Here is a 17,558-nt window from a genome sequence, read left to right on the forward strand (position 1 = left end):
CTATTGCGTTTTGACTGATAACACCAGCCTGTTTCTTTAAATTTCATTTACACCAGTGGGTGAGTTGTGACTTATCAGCAAACACCCGTCTCTACTCCTCCACCCTTTCCACACATGCATGCTTCTGTTTCCCCGTGATTCCCCCATAAAAACAGCAGGAAAGAATTGAATGCTGATATAATGCCCCAAAATTCGTCTCTGTACTCTCATTATTTTTTGGGTTAAGGGGGCTGCAAATAGATTTTTTCCTGGAAGCAATTAATGTGGAAAGGTATGCTATATATTCTGCTAGATTTCCAGAAGTGGCTTTTGCACCATGTGAAAGCTCAAATATAATGTAGAAATTAACAGTTATGGAAACATCAGGCAAATGGAGTAAGTCTCTGTGTGAATGCAGCCTGTAACTCACCCAATAGTGGGTCTCAAGGCACCAGTTGAAGACCACTGGTCTGTTCTGACTGTCAGTGGGCAGTAAGTCCTTGCTACTGCATGTTCTTTTGGCTGAAGATGCCAGGGGCTGATCCTTCTGCATGCAAGACATGGGCTCTAGCAGTTCTGCCATCTACCCTGTACCTTAGTGATGGAGGACTGCACTTTGCCAAGTTGATCAGAGTGATCCCAGGTTTTGATTACCACTTGACATATTTGTGTGTTGCTGGGGTGGTGGTGGTGGTGGAAGAGGAGGAGGAACTATGACAGTATTAAATTGTGGTTTGTTGCATTTAAATATTATACCTCATTTAAGTACCTTTAAGTTGACAACTGGGAAACTGAAGCCCTTGGCTTCATTCCTGAGTTGCAGAACTCACTTCCAAATTGTGTTAAGCCAATGTTCTCAGATGAGGAGATTTGCAAGTCAATGATGTGTTTGAATAGGCATTCAAGTAAGAAAATAAAAGGAATTAGATTGGCTGAAGGATACAAAGGGCTCTGACAGGTATAGCAGATGTTGCTTTATCAGAGAAAAAGTGTTTGTTTTGGTGTGCTCAGGTAATAAGTAGCATTTGGTTTTATAGCTTGGAAACTGGTTTTCTGTACTTAGTCAGTCATAGAAAATTTAGTATGGAGATTGCACCAATCACTAGCAGCTCATAATGTAGTGTGAAATGAACATAAATGTTTTAGATTCCTAATCCACCTCCTCCGAATGGCTTAGTGTTGGTGGAGATGATGACGGTGGTGGTGATAAAGCAATAGAATAACATTCCCACTAATATAGGATACTCTTTCAGATTACAGTTCTGGGCCAGAATTTGCTTGCACTGGCTTAACATTAGCCACCGAAAGTCAAACAAAGATTTGCAGCACTTTTGGCAGACATGCTCCAATTTGGACTTTGTCAAGATGACACAACATTTCTGAAGCTGTCTGACAGTATCTATTGGTGTTTTATTTGTAAAGTGAACGTTAAGATCAGAAAAGCATTCCTGCTATAATCCAGGATTATTGTAAAAATTTGCAGTTTCTAAAACGTATAGGAAATAGATGAGAAAAGAAATAAATAGAGTTAATTGGGATATGTAGGGGAAAAGAAAGAGAACAAATTTATGGAACCACAGAAAGAGGGGGAAGGAAGTTGAAGACTGAAAGATAAGAATTCTTTCTTTCTTTCTTTCTTTCTTTCTTTCTTTCTTTCTTTCTTTCTTTCTTTCTTGTTTGTTATGAATGAAAATAATTCATAAATAAATAAATAATCAAACAATAAATCATAAGAGCATTGAGCTTAGAGAGCTCCAAGCAAGGGCCACATGTCTCTAAATCCTCCTGGAATGTCAACACTTGATTTTTGTCCTTCCAAGTCCAGTTCTAGTCGCAAGACTCATCCTTCAGCAAGGCTATAAAAGCGCCTTTCCAAGGTGACCTGCCACCTCCTGTGTAAAAACATTTTGTTTCCCACAAAGTACTAATTGCAGCACCTACTCAAAACAAACCATGCAAATATGTCACCTACAGATCACCACTCTTTTGTCTCTTTGTTTACTATCAGCTTGATAGCAAATCTGTTGCAATTCTATGGCTGGGGGGAAAGAAGTGCTCTTTCAGCTTGAGTAATCAGAAAGTCTAACTATTGTTTGCTCAAGTGATGGCTACCCAATCTCCTATGGCTGCTGTGTGACTACATTCAGCCCCCTACACCAAGGCCATTTATTTCCCCATCTCTAAAATCTTCCTCTTTGAACTGTGCCTTCTCCTATATCTACCATTTAATAGAGGGGAGGTTAATGGAGTTTGCCCATTGCTGATCTTTCTACCTACATGCAATTCCCAGCAAATGACATTCAAAGAATACTGCCTTTCACAGCGGAGGTAGAACATAACTATCATGACTCATAGCCAATTAACCTCTATTAATTTGTTGTATCCTCTTATAAAACCATCCAAGTAGGTTGGCATCACTTCCTCCTGTGAGAGCGAGTGCCATAGTTTAACTGCACTGCACGAATAAGTACTTTTTATCTGTCCTGAAACTTCCAACGTTCTATTTCACTGGATGTCCAAAAGTTCTATTGTTACCCACTTTCTCTGCTCTGCACCTAAGTTTATAAACTTATATCATGCCACCCCTTACTTGCCTTTTCTCTAAAAAGCCCAGAACATACACTTTCATTGTACCTTGTGCCTTTCTCTACTGGAAAGAGAAAGCTTGGGTAGGATGCAGAAGCTTATTTAAAGAAACTTCCTTAAGAGAGAGAGGCGACCCCAGAGGTTCTGGTATGTAGGTGAGGGCCTTCTCCACCTATGTTATGAAGCTCCCTCCTGTGGAAGTTCCAGTCAGCCTCCTTTCTCTTAGCTTTTCAGCAACCAGCTAAAACATGTTTATTCCAATGGGCATTTAACCTGTTGGGTTGAATTGTTGTAATATTTATCTCATTACTTGTACATTATTGTTTTACCTGCAAACCATTTCCTGTTTGCAGCATTTTGTTTGATTTTTTTATAAAACGCATGCTTTTGTATATTTTGTAAATGGTAAAAAGCCGCCCTTAATATTGGCATATACATCTTCCAAACATATGGAGGTATGTTTAAAGCGCTTTGTATGGCAGCTGTTCTCAGGTGGTAAGCTATTCATGTAGAATGTCACACCATTCAGATCTGGGAGGTGTCTATGTGCTCACTATATGAATGCCTGAAAGGAGAGGTTTGTGGTAAACAGTGACAGGAGCAGATATAAATCATTACAAATCATCTTCTGTTTTTATGTTTATGATCTGTGATCAAGTCCCAAGAGTGATTCAACCTTTGGGTTTCAGTTTCAGAAGTAGACCTATGGATACTGGTTTGCATCCAGTACTATAGTTCCACTTGTGTGAGACTTCTGCTTGTGTAACAAAACATCTCCTTCCTTATCTCTGAAGTCCAATGTGTACCCTCAAAAGCTGCACCCAGAGGGTTGGGGTTCTTTGGATTACATATTGGGAGAACATGGATAAGACCTCTCTCTTTTTTTAACCCTTTGCTTAGAGGTCCTCCAGAAGTTGCTAGTGGACACCCAACCAGCCACTGACCAGACCTGCTTAGTTTCAGCATGGCTGTGATCTCATGTGCCATAAGACCACAACCCAGGAATGAATATTTTTTTTCAACCTTGTATTATGTCATGCATGATGTACATAGTGTAGCAAATTTTAGCCTCCTTGTGCTGGAGGGAGCCGATAGCAAATCTCTGCTAATGGGATTTCAGCCTATAGTTTGAAATGAACTTTTCTAGTCAAGGGGCAATTTCAGTAAGTGATTGCCATACCTGAACAGCTATGGACATGTAAGGTGTGAATATATTTATATGTGTGAATTTCTGTTCTACTAATACTTATACTGTACGCCTCTAGACCCACAGTCTGTAAGTTGTTGATATTTGAGTTAAAATTTTAACAGTTTAGCACTTGTTAGTCATCTAGATTTATGATCTGCATGTCAGATGATCAAAGGCACACATAGTGATTTGCTGCTTTATTGAAGCTTTGTCTCATTTATAGCTGTGACAGATTTAAATCATTATAGTGAGAGTAAGAACAATCAGGTGCACTGCTATATTTTCCCTTTGCTGTAAGCCAAAATTAGAAGTGTCACAGCCAATAGTTTTGAGTTTTGTGAATCTTGGGGTCTTGGAGCTTACATGAACTTTCTTTTCCTTTCTGCTCAGAAAGGGAGGGAAACAGTCCCTCACTCACCAAGGCACCCCTTGAAGAATTCTCACTCTTCTGAAGCAAGGAAGGCCCCAGAGACTTAGCATTGTTTGACAGAGGCCTGAGGGACTTTGGAGACTATACTGTTATTTTTTTCTTTCCCAGGCCCTGGGTCCACTTATAGGGCACTGCATCTGGAGGTCAGCTGCAAGGTTAAGAGTCAATGCTGCAAGATTTTCATGTTCATATAAACTACATTAAGTGTGTTGATTTTAGGCTGAGGCCGTACAATTTGGCTGACTAGAGAACCAAGAAAAGCTTGTGAACACATCTTGATTTTTCAAAGATAAGAGCACACACTAAAAGTATTTAATGTGTGAACATGAAATACAAACTGTACATTTGATAGCTATAACTAAGATTGATACAGTATACGCACCCTTCATATTTGCCCTGAGACCATTACAGTGGTACCTCGGGTTACATATGCTTCAGGTTACATACGCTTCAGGTTACAGACTCCGCTAACCCAGAAATAGTACCTCAAGTTAAGAACTTTGCTTCGGGATGAGAACAGAAATTGCACACCGGCGGCACAGCGGCAGTAGGAGGCCCCATTAGCTAAAGTGGTGCTTCAGGTTAAGAATAGTTTCAGGTTAAGAACAGACCTCCAGAACGAATTAAGTTCTTAACCCGAGATACCACTGTATTGCTGAAATGAATTTCTGATACTACCTGACAAGCTACTGAGGACCCCAGGTTTAATGCTGTTCGAAAGAATCACACCTTTGTGAAATATAACAGTTCTTGGCTTGTTTATAAGTAGGATTAGCCACTGATGGAATTGTTGAGCCAACAAATTGCTTATATGTGCTTATGTATTGACTATTATTTTAAAGTCTCCCAATGGAGGAAGGAGGATTTGATGTTCTCTTGCCAAGGGAACAGATAACCCCTCCTAATGCAGTGCTTCCTTTTTAATGTAGAAAACAAGGTATCTTCTTCTAAAGAGCAGAAGTTGACATTAGGACATGATGTCACATTATCCTCTGGATCTGTGTCAAAGAAAGCTGGATACTTTCCAGAGAAAACAATGCTTTTTATAATGAACTCCCACCTAACGGCCCTTTGAGTGAATTCTTTATGATTTCGTATAGGATAATTTATTCATCTTGTTGCCCTCTGTAGACAGCAAAGAGGGGGACGCAGCATTATATGGTGGTAGTAAAATCTTTTACTGTGTTTGATACATCACTCAGGGGTTAGCAGAGCCGCTGTTAAACGAATACTTCGCAACTGACATCCTAGTTCCTAATATATTTCAACACTATCTTTCAGAATCCTTCTAAGGGCCTTTCCGCACAACCATTTTTTAAAAAGTCAATCAGTATTTGTTTCCCAGTTGCAGTGCACAAGCTGCAAGCATTTTGCCAAGACAATACCTTTTCTGTACAGTAAAATGCAGTAAATTTTGCAGGCAATGGGTTGTGTTAGCCATACACAGAGTAGACCCATTTAAATTGATGATCATGACCAACTTTGGTACATTAATGGTCATTAATGGCCATGACTAACTTTGGTACATTCATTTCAATGGCTCAACTTCGGCCACATTTACCTCACGGCTTCCCTCCCCCCGTCACCAGTTCTGAGAGTTGACAGGAGGCCTCTATTCCCCTCCCAGACCTGCAGTTCTCAGAGTTCTGTGTAAAGAGGGATTGATTTTGTTTTTAAAAAATTAATTTTCATATTGTTCGGTTACAAAAGTATCTGTTTTCTCGCTTTTTTGGGGGGGGTTGTCGTAGCATCGATCAGTTAAATTCAGCGTGAGACATTAGTGTTGAAGAGGAATTGATTCTTAAACCACAAGGACAATTTTAGCTCTGTGAAGTGAGCATAGGTCGCCTCACAACTCTCAGCAACTCCCTTAACAGACTTCAGCTCCCAGAATCCTTTGGGTGAAGCCATGACCATTTAAAGTGGTCTCATGGTGGTTTAAATGGTATGGTGTGAATGTGGCCTCTGAGTAGAACTAAGTTGGATACAACCAGTGAACCTGCAGCCTTTGCAGTTACAGCGCTCGCTGAAGTAGCAGGTTGTGAGGGGGTAAGCTACAAGCCTATACTTATTAAGGATTAAGCCCAATTTAACACAGTAGGACTTCATTCTCATCTTGGCTTTATTTATTGATGCAGGGGATTTTTACCCCACCCTTTAGTAAAATTCCTGAGGCAGTTTCAGAGCTTGACGTACTGCTATGCAGTTTTGGTGTTTTGACAATGCTATTGGCTTTCTAATCTTGGATTCTGCTTCTAATAATGGTGTATTCTTGATTGCTAGGGTGGCTACTTACACATCACGCCCAAAAGGGGGGACGGACGGATGTAGATCTACATAAACTGTGCATACACTAATGTATAGATGCCCATTTAGAAATAACAATAATTCAAACAGAAGTACAATTCATCTCACCACAGTAGGGAAGACTGTGGCCAGGTGATGTGCACACCTGCATAGTTTGCTCTCCTGGTGCTAACTGCTGATAGGAAACTTCAAGACTCCTGCTTTTATGGCTTCTTAGGATTGGACTGTCTTCTCTAAAGGAGGCCACATGGTCACCCTATTAATTGGGTGAGTCTGGTAAATGACAACTAGGCCCATGGCCTTCTGCTGTTGCCTAGACAACAGAGCAATGTCTTGTATGTTGCACTTCAGGCACTTGCTTCTGCTACTTCATAGCCTAGGTTCAGTTACAGGAATCCATGGAAAAATAGGCACTGGGACATGGTAAGCTGTCTTATACCAAGTCATATCATTAGTCGATCTAGCTTGGCGTTGTCTATACTGACTGTCACTGGCATTTGCTGTGCTACTGAGCTACACGAAGTGGCTTGTTTACGAATTGTTTCATATGAAATAGGTTGGAACAGTTAACAATAAAAGCATTATTTTTTAAAAAATACAGTAAAATAGTGGGAGGTCAATGCTGGAGACACTGTGCACCAACGGCAGATTTCAAGTACTTGTGGTCTTGCAAGCACATTTGGGGCAGGAGAGGTGATAGTAAGTGTGTGTGTGTGTGTGTGTGTGTGTGTGTGTGTGTGTTGAAATATTACATAATGTACAGCTGAGTTCTACACTCACTGTATTTTTCTACTCACCAGGCAAGCTGCTTAAAAGGCTTCCAGAAGGGATGTTTATTAACAGCAACTGTAGTTTTTATTATAGAAACACAGACTATTGGTTAAGGCAGTGCTGGGAAATACAGACTACCCAAATCACAGCAGGTTAAGGGAGACGTCATCCTTCCCCCATGCTATTGGAATAGTAAGTGATTTTATTTATATAGAAACCAGAAGATGGTTATCACATACTGAATTAGAAAGTTCTTCATTCCCCCCTTAACAGTTTAAGTGCAATGAAAAGAGATAAAGAAAAGAAGTGTGTTCTTGAGGTTTTCCCCTCCCTTAAGCTGCAGATATTGAATGTACTGCCTTTTATCTTTCAAAGCCTGCAAGCAATTGCTTTGCCCCAGAGCTCAGAGAGACCAACTGGTGTGCAGGACAGGGAGGATAGGAAACCTCAGCCTATTTATCCAGAAAGACAATCTCAGAAAAGCAGCCTGACATTTACAGAGCCTGCAGAGGAGTGTGACTCTCTGCAGCTAAGCAGCACTTGAAGCTGAGAGATGAAATTTGCCCCCTGCACTCCAGCCTTTTTGATTTCCTCCTTTCAGATCCTTATCTTTTGTTATCTCTGGGAAAGCCCAACAAGTCATTCTGAGGACACAGCAGTCAGTCAGTTTTCAGTAGCTCTGGCCTTAATCTGGAAGCACTCAACTGACCTTTAACAGTGTGTAGAAAACTCATTAAATATCAACAACAACTAGAGTTGCATTGTTTAGTCAACTGATTGTTGATCTTAGATTAACCGATTGATTAAATTTGCTCTCCTTTTAATTGATGATAGGATTTCAATCAGGTTTTCCCCTCCCCCCTCTAATTTTTTTTAAATTATTTTTTACACAGAACATGTAGGTGCTATCTTAGAAGAGACTTGTTCTGCTTTCTGGAACAGAAGGTTATGGTAGCTATGTCTGCTTGTTTGTGACAGGTTTCCACACAGAGGCTGTAATGTCTGATACTATTAATTGTTTGATTACCAGTCTTTAGGTCCAACGCCGCTGCCTTGGACCCCACACTCTGGGTGCCCAGCATGCTCCGCCCACACCATGATGTCATGAGACACACGCTGTGAAGTCATGACACTTGCTGTGGCATCATGACATTGTAGCGGGGTTGGGCATGAGCTCCAGTGGCGCAGAAGTGACTGGACCCCTCCTGCCCAACCTCCACACTCTCCACACTCTCTTCCACCCCTGCCTGAACTCCGCCATCTCTCCCCCTTCCCCCGAACTTTGCACTCTTTCCACAGAGTGTGGTGCCTGTGCACATTTTGTGGGTGCCCAGCCCCTATATGGGAAATTTTGTGGGTGCTTGGGTACCCAGGGCTCCGAGGAGATGGCACCTATTATTAGATCACACATTTCTGGAGATCCCATGTGATCAAAGTTATATTTCAGAAATTGCATGTGGAGCAGTCACATGACTGGTGGTTTTGGATTTAGAATGTGTGGATTGGTCTTAAGGCAGAGGGCCTTCTTGGTAGTGGCGCTTACTCTGTGGAACGCCATCCCATCAGATGTCAAGGAGATAAATAACTATCTGACTTTTAGAAGACATCTGAAGGCAGCACTGTATACAAGTTTTTAATGTTTGGTGTTTTCTGTGGCATATAAATAATAATTATCATCATCACCATTATATTTTCAGGAGTCTTTTCACAGCACTGGTATGTTCCTCCATTCTTTTCCCATCTAGCAAGTGAGTGGCTCTGCCTGATTACTCAGGAACTCTGTTTCTCCTTAATAAGCAAGTCATTTATAAGTGAGCAAGTAATTACCAGGAAAATTATGAAATTTGTCTTATGAAGAATATCAGAGCTTGAAACAATCCTTGCGTATACAAACACAATCATCATCTGAATTAGCCTCTGAATCACATTGCCTTCAAAGCCACAGTTTTGCATACTAGAATGATGATTTGAATGACAGATTGTTTCCTTTCTCCCCTGCAGGTATATATCATAAATGTAACATGGTCAGACTCAAGTTGCCAGACAATCTACCGCAGATACAGCAAGTTCTTTGACCTACAGGTAATGGAATAATTTTACTCATGGCTGTAGAGATGGTATGCATGATATTGATTTCCTACGCTGTCTAATGGTGCCACCCAATAAAACATGCCTTATACGTTTATTGCCTTCTGAGGGTTTGGCAGATTTTACATTATGAGAGAAATCAAAAGTATTTAGTAGTCAAAAGTATTTAGAAGATGAAGTATTTCTGGGCTTAAGAAGAGATAAGTTGTCCTGGTGTTCATTGAGGAAGCTCTTGGTTTATTGTGCTGCTCCGTTGGTCTTCCCTGGTGGGCGGTACACATAGCCCCCCCCCAAACACAATGCATCCCCAACAAATCGTTTGTCAGGTGAGTGTTTGCATAATGAGCTGACGATTACCATTATTTCCTATGAAAACATATCTACTCCTTACTCCCCTGCCTCCTGCCTTGAGTTCCTCCTAAAATGGCTGCAGCCCACCAGCAAAAGAGAGACAAAGGAAATACTGATTTGCCCAATCTCTTCCGCTCTCTGATTTGTCCAATTACTCTCCCGCTTCCAACTCTCCATGGTTTCTGCCTGAAAATAGGTGCTGTTGACCAGCAATGCACAAAAAGTAAGGAAGTGGGCAAACTTTGGCTGTTCAGATATCGGAATCAGTTGTGCGTCTAGTGAGGTTTGGGCATAATTATTTGTGTTCAGATAAATGAATTTGCGGATAATGAGTGGGTGGATAGCAGGAGCTGCCTGTATTTAGTTTCTTCCTGTACTTTTGGACAAGGTGTCCAGAGTGTGCCTTCAGCCAATTTCTAGAAGTTGTTTCTCTTAGACTTTGCCTTCCTAGTTGTGATTCTGCTGACATTTTATCATTGTAATGTTCTGCCTCTTCTCATTAACTTCCCCACAGTTTCTCTTCCTTGAACAATGTGCACTGAAGTAATTTCTTAGTCATCTCCAACACACTCAAGATCCTTGGCGTTCATCAGCTTCAAGCCATCAGCTTATGCACTTTATATCTCCTAAACCAGAACCTTTTCATCCCGAGGGTCATCAGTCCCTTCAAGGGTCATGTGCCAGTGGTGGACAGGGCCGAAGGCAAAAGTGGGGGGAGCAATGAATGCAAATTTTTACCTCTGTACAGTAGGCTACTTTCTGCGCACATTCACACACACCTCTCTATCCTTCATTCAGATAAGCAAGAAGCACAATCAGATTTCAATGGTATATTCAGCCAGTCAAAATGCTTAGGTGCAAAGCAGGGTCAGTGAGGAGCGTAGAATAGGGAGAGTTCTGAGGGCCAAACAGATCTCTGCCTAGAGGGCCACATCCAGCCCTGAGAGTCCCCACCCCTGTCCTGACTGCGCTAGCCAGAAACTGAAAGGCAACTCTGGAGAACTGAGCAGCCGCAACATGAGTCCCCAATTCCTAGTATTCTAATTTTTCAAAGATGATTGGAGTAATGCTTCTGTTTGCTCAGTGTTGTTGTTGTTGTTTCTATACAACCCATTCCTTAAATTGTAGTTACCGGTATATCAGGAAACAATTTCCTGCCATGAAGCAGAAATAGTCAGTGGTCCCATTTCATATAGTTGGGAGAACAACCAGCCTTGGAAGCCCCTCTCAATAGATACAGGCTTGCCTTCATATCTGCCACAGCATTCATGTGAAAGGGAACAATTGCCACTGGTGATATCTGTAGTGATATGTCCTAATCAGGTCACTGTGGCTATTTCTTTCTGTGGAAACAGGAAATAACTAAGATGTGACTCATGAGAAAGAAGTGATGTAGTACTGGTAGTATACAGTTGGTAAGATTACAGTTTGGAGGAAGCTTTGATCTCTGTCAAAAGCCTGTGGTAAAGGGATGTGCCTGTTCATAATTCAGACTGCTGTAGTCTGCAAGTGTTTCTATAGTTAGATGAGCGCATCAAAGGCATATCAAGATAGACAGTGTTCATCATGCTGTGCTTGCAAGGAGTGAATTAATATGGCCTCAGATTTTGAAAACCGAGAAGGCTCTGTTCTTTCAGAGCCCATCTAGAGATGTCCATTTGAAAGCAGCTGTCCAATGTTGGGAACCAAGGAACTCCCACAAACGTCTCAGCAGGAACAGCTCCATCCAGCATCTTCTCCCATAAATGTGTACTGCCTTTCCCCTGGCCAGTTTTATGACCCCAGAATTATATCTTGTATGCCTTCTGTGAATTATAGAAAGGCTGAGAGGGCATGTCCACCTCTGCATTTCTTCCTGTTGGCACTCATTGGCTGAAGTGGTCAGTTGAATATGGAGAAGAAAAACCAAGGCCACAGATTGGGAATCCTTCTCAGTCCAAGTGCTGCATTCTCATCAGGGTAACTTTCCAGGGGCCACATGTCAGTGGTAGCTGGGGACAGAGGCAAGAAGGAGCAATGGATGTTAATTTTTATCTGTATACGGTAGACTAGTTTCTACACATACTCGCACACCTCTTTCTATACTCCATCCAGGCAAGCAAGAAACATTAGCAGAAGTCAAGGACATGTTCCAGTCAGGCAAAACCCCCCAAAGATGGTGCAAAGCAGAGCCAGGGATGGGAGAGGGGCTGTAACTGGGGATGAGATACAGAGGGCTGGTGGGCCACATTTGCCCCCTCAGGCCTAAAGTTCCTCACCCCTGACCCGAAGCCATTGGATTCCTCTGCATCTTGTTGGTAGTACTTCTAAACTGATAACAGCAATGTTTAGAAAATAATTTGCCTCTGCAGTTCAGTGCTTAGTTCCAAGCACTTTCTTTCCGTTTAAACAAAAACAAAAAACTTGTCTGTATTCTTGTAAGTCTCCCGGACTTTCCTGTTAGGTTTGAAAAGTTCCCATCAAGCTAAAGTTATCAATGGGGTTAGTGTGTTGGACAGGAAATGATGTCTCCAATCAGGGGAGAAGGAGTCTTGAAAGGTCCCATTGATAAGTGGGAGAGGAGGGGGACCCAACCACCAGTGGAAAGTGTCTGCCAAACAACATGCATCCTTCTCCCATTCCCATTTGGAAACAGCAGCCCCTCAGCCCCCCTTCATATTCACCCTTTTATTTTTATCCTTTTGTCCCTGGGCACTTTTGTCCTCTAGGTTAATGAAAAAGACACTGGCAACCAGAGACCTGCAACATTCCTGAAAGAGCTTAACATCTACATGTTTGACAACTATTAGAGACGCATGCATTTAAATGTGTTTATTTAAAGCATTTTTATACCACCTTTCCACGGTAGTTCAAGGCGGCTCACAACATTACTGAAAATATATGTGCAAAAAGTACAATAGATTTAATACCACTCCAAAAACTCAATGAACAGGCAAAATGTCTTCTTGGTGTGCAGGTAGTATCCAAAGGACATTGCATAGTCTGTAGTTTTCCTTACTACTTGGTAGGTATTGAGGGATAGGGTTAATGCCCAGGAGGCGTTTCGGCGGAAGGAGCACCATCTGGCTGCATCTTTCAAAATAAATTCTGTAGGGCCTTTTAAATTTAAGTCCCTGTAAAGCAATATTCCCAGAGGTACAAACATTAGCGTATATACTTACCTTTCCAATGTCTGCAGAACGATGGTCTTACAAAGATAGGATTCTTTCTGCTCTGGGCTTCCCTTATGTGGAGGAAAAAGGCAGGATCTGTGGCTTTCTGTCTATGCCTAGACTGTCTGCTTTCTTCTGCTTTCTTCTCTCCATCTGCTCCCTTAAAGCTCTTTGTGACAGATGTGGTAGAATGAGCTTTCTCTGTTCATCCTGTATTTTGTTGAACCCATTTACCTGAAAAGCCTGCAGATGCCCCAAACAGGTACCCCTTCGAAAAACTGGTTCACCAGACATATTTCAGGGAGGTCTGGCTGCTGGGATCCCTAATGCGATGCTCGTGGGCATCTCTTCATGCCGGCCGAGACTCCCTGCCCCACCCAGTGTCTTTATAAAAATAAGGGAAAAAAATATTTGGGGGTTTGTGTGTGGAAGCATTGCCTGTTCTTTTGTGGGGAAGTGTGGTCTCCTTTTTTTGTTTGTGTTTTATTTCCTTGGGGTGTGTAGGTGTTTTGCCTGCTGCTTTGGGGGACGTTCGGAGCATTACCCCATTTTCACTTGTGGAATTGGTATTTGGGTAGTGCCCAAAGCAGTTTCTTAGATTTCCAGATATGCTCCAGGCTTAAGAAAGTTGAAGACCCCTGCTTTAATTGGTGGTTTATGTTTAGCTCTTTCTGTTCTTATGGCTGATTTTTAGATTAATGTTTATCAACCCACTATGTCTCTTATATGAAATATACTAAATAAATAGAATAACAGGTTTAACCCAAATGAGAAGACTGGGTCCAAATGTGTCTTTGACAGATAGAAGAACTGCACAGTCTTTGACAGATAGAAGAACTACTGTCATTGGTGAAGGGGCAACCTTGGCTCCAACCCCCTAATGTAAGTGCACTTACGGCAATGTTATTTCTTCGTCACAGCTCCATTGGCTTGCTGGATTTGCATTTTATGAACTGTATCTAATGACTCACTGGAGTGGGTTTTAATGAACCCATTGCATACATACTCACAGCAAAATGCAGAATGAAATATTTAGGGAAGGGACCAGTGTGAAGATGAGTTATCCAGTTTTCAGGAGTTTGGAAGTCATCCCTTGCACTTGTTAGTGGCCTTTTCATACCAGTGGTTCTTCTTGCATGGTGATTTAGCATGTAATAGGTTAATATGCACACTGGGCCTCTGCTGAATTTGACTCTCGCATGCAGTGTCTTTCTACTCCAGGCAGTGCAGGGTGTGGCCTTCTACATAAGTTTTAGATGGTCATTATACTCTGGATATTCAATCACTGCAAGGCACTGAGACACGTGTGTTTGTTTTACTGTCAGTAGATTGCATCATGATTTCCCATGCTAGATTTGGCTGTGTCCCATTTCCGTGGGAGCTGCATCCGTTATGTTGGGTAGATTTCAAATGGCCTGGAGAGAGGGGTGGTTGGGAAAGCTAGCAGAAGAGATCAAATAGCAGTGTGAAAGGAAAATCCTGGAAAGACAGCGTGTGTATTTGGATGCTTTGCTAGATCTTTTCCACCAGTGCTTTGGACTTTGATTCTCATGGCTTCCTCTTGGGTGTACCACTGTAGGTCAGGGGAATGGCACTGGAGTAGTTCCTGTAATCAACATTGGGCTGAAAGGGAGGCAACAGGAAGGGAGCCCCCCTCTTCACTGGAGAAATGAATGGAGCAGCACTCCATTGGGGAAACCCCACTTTGCACGGACAGCCTGTGGCTTGGCTGAGAGGCGGCACATGCCCGTCAATGACTACTGTGTGTGTGTGCTGTGTAGCATAGTGTTTAGAGAGTTGGGCTAGGGCTGGGGAAACCCTGGCTCAAGTCCCCATTCAGCCCTGAATCTCACCAGGTAAGCCCAGTCACTCTCTCTCAGCCTCATCTACCCCAAAGGGACATCATGAGTCTAAGGATGTTGGGGGGAGAAAGAACTCTGTATGCTACCTTGAGCTTTTTGGAGAGAGAACAGGATGCATATGTCACAAATAAACTATAATAAATAAATAAATGTTTGTCAAACAGCAACTGCCAGGAAGGGAAGGGGTCAGGATTGGGACTATGCCATGTGGGGAATGGGGTTAAGCCTTTGCCCTTTTCTACAGTTCCAATTTGGGCAGGGATTTGAAGCTGCATTTAGCCTTGGGAGGGAAGTTTTAGTCTGAGTACTGAAACAAAACATGGTTTAATGAAGTATTCTACTACAATGCTGTCTGTAGTAGGTAGCATATTTGGCACCTTGAGTTCCTAATAGGAGAGTTGTTCCAGCCCCATGGTAATTTTGTCTGCCCCTTTCGGAACACTTTAAAACTCTACAGTATCCTTTTTCAGATGTTGCGACCAGAACATCCTCACAATCCTCCAAGTGTGACTTTACCATATATTTTGATATTGGTAGTTTGGTTTTCAATCCCTTTCTTGATTATCTCTAACATGTAATTCACCCCTCTCAGAAGTGCCACGCAATATGTCAACATTTTTATTGAGCTCTCCACCATGACTGCAGGATCTCTTTCCTGGTTGGTCACTGCCATTTTAAACCCCATAAGCTTATGTTATGAAGCTAGGATTATTATTATTTTTGCACCACTTCAACTTTCATTGAATCCCATGTGCTGTTTTACTGCCTGTTCACTCAGCTTTGATACAGCAAATTGAAGAATCGTTTTAGGGTCATTTTAGTCAAAGGTTTCCATCAGCCAGTAGGCAGCTGCTCTGTATGGAATGAAGTTGCCTCCTCTGCCAGCCTGACTTTCTACAAGAATGTTACGTAGGCAGAAAATTGAAATGTAACCATTCAGCACATTATCCTATGTTGACATTTTGACCACAAAGAGTCATCTGAAGTATCAGAATATTGCAAAGGCAAATAAATGAACAGCTTTCTGTTGCACATTCTGTCCGTGTATCAGTTTGCGGAGAGCAGCCTTTTCGATTCCGCCTGCTGTTCCAGGTGGGTTTTCTTTAAAGTGGCAAAGAGAGTCGTTCACTTACAGCCTCTTAGAATGTTTGGAAAATAAAGAATTTTACAGGGTGTCAGGAGGGGTTAAAGTGCTGCAGGGATTTTTGGAGGGTGAATATGAAACTTTGCATGTTGCTCCTAAGATTGTCTTGATTATTTATAGAGCTCCAATGAACAGCTGAGTGCTGAATGACATATTAAACAAAAAAATGTTACCATAAAACCTATAATTGCTTGCTATAATGCTGTACTTCCTTCCAAGTCAGCTTGAAGCATTGCTGTCATGGCACCAGACGCTTGCTGATCGTTGTTATGCATTGCCCTCGTTATAAACATCCACATTCTGGTTACAGAAAACCTTAACATTGCAATTAAAAATTTACATAGCACTTTCAAAAGTGTTTTACCGTGTTAAACTTCATTGACGTGGCAACCTTGCAAGACAGAGCAGTATTCTCATTTTATATAAGGGGGACTGTCACTGAAAGATCCTGCAAAGCTGTGGATGTGGTGAGATTTGAGCCCAGGTGTCCTGTCCCCCCCCCCCATTTTCTTCTGCCCTTTGACCACATTTGCTGCCCGGGACTCAAAGCCAGGGGTTGGGAACCTGTGGCCTTCCGTATGTTATTATTATTTATTAAATTTGCATACGGCTCCTCATTCAAGGATCCCAGGGTGGTTCACAACAGAAAAATACAAAATGAGAATACAAAATACATCATAAAACAAAACAGCATGACAAACCTTGTTGTCACATAGATTTTGTTCTCAGGCTTTGCTTCCTTCCATCTTTTTCTCCAGAAGAGTTGGTGTCAGTTTTAATATTAGTGTGCTAACCTTTTGACCCCATGTTGGCGACATAGTAAGCTTTTTCTCAGAATGTCTTCAACGGCCATGAGTAATAACCTTTTAAGTTTCTTTCTTTAAACCAGCAGTCCTAACATACTATTTATTTCTGCACTCCACTGCTATATACAGTTTCAAACTGTGTTCCAGAACACCCTGGGGCTTTTTGGAGATTTAGTGCAGGTCTCCCAAGATTTGTCATGGAGAACAATCAACCCTAAAAGATAGCTTACCCGTCACTTGCTACTCAGCTTCCACTGCAGGAGAATACTAGGGATGTTCTTGAGAAGGGAGCATATACCTACATTTGCAATCAATTCTGAGGACTGATTTAGACTGGCAAGGTTCTGAAATGGTACTACAGTGGTACCTCGGGTTACAAACACTTTGGGTTACAGACTCTGCTAACCTGGAAGTAGTACCTTGGGTTGAGAACTTTACCTCAGGATGAGAAAAGAAATTGCACCGCGGCGGCAGTGGGAGGCCTCACTAGCTAAAGTGGTACCTTAGGTTAAGAACGGTTTCAGGTTAAGAACGGACGTCCGGAATGAATTAAGTTCGTAACGAAAGGTACCACTGTATATGGTTGGCAGTAATTTTTTTCCAGGAGGGAAAGGATTCACATTTCTGAAACCCCAACCACACTCTCATTTGGGTCCTTCCACCATCCCTGAGTGGAAGGCAGACAATAAATAAATTGCATCTGTCCAGCTGGTGGTGTGGTATGAGATCCATTGCGGGGATGCGGGGGAATCTGGTTCAGTCAGGAAAGAACCGCAGGCTTGTGGAACATCACCTGCAGCTAGGACTGGCCCTGATATTAGGCAGAATGAGGTGGCTGCCTCAGGCAGCTTTGGGGCATCATTAAAGAGCAGCAAATGGTTTATTTATTTATT

At 42.1% G+C, this 17,558-nt stretch overlaps 1 protein-coding gene across 5 annotated transcripts in view; it reads left to right on the forward strand.

The window, feature by feature from the left end:
- The window catches only part of SH3PXD2A (SH3 and PX domains 2A), a 253,175-nt gene that overhangs the window by 25,758 nt on the left and 209,859 nt on the right, over positions 1-17,558 (forward strand). For 2 of the 5 annotated variants that reach the window (XM_083741552.1, XM_083741559.1), the window contains exons 1-2: positions 6,037-6,233; positions 9,264-9,344. In XM_083741552.1, the coding sequence (XP_083597678.1) occupies positions 6,141-6,233; positions 9,264-9,344 (174 nt within the window). In that variant the 5' untranslated portion in view covers positions 6,037-6,140. Of the gene's footprint in view, positions 1-6,036; positions 6,234-7,291; positions 7,455-9,263; positions 9,345-17,558 lie in introns of those variants that run through there. The other 3 variants (XM_083741558.1, XM_083741560.1, XM_083741562.1) reach the window with 2 other exon arrangements.

Source organism: Podarcis gaigeae, assembly GCF_964106915.1.
Source record: "Podarcis gaigeae genome assembly, chromosome: 5".
In the NCBI taxonomy this organism is placed as follows: Eukaryota; Metazoa; Chordata; class Lepidosauria; order Squamata; family Lacertidae; genus Podarcis; species Podarcis gaigeae.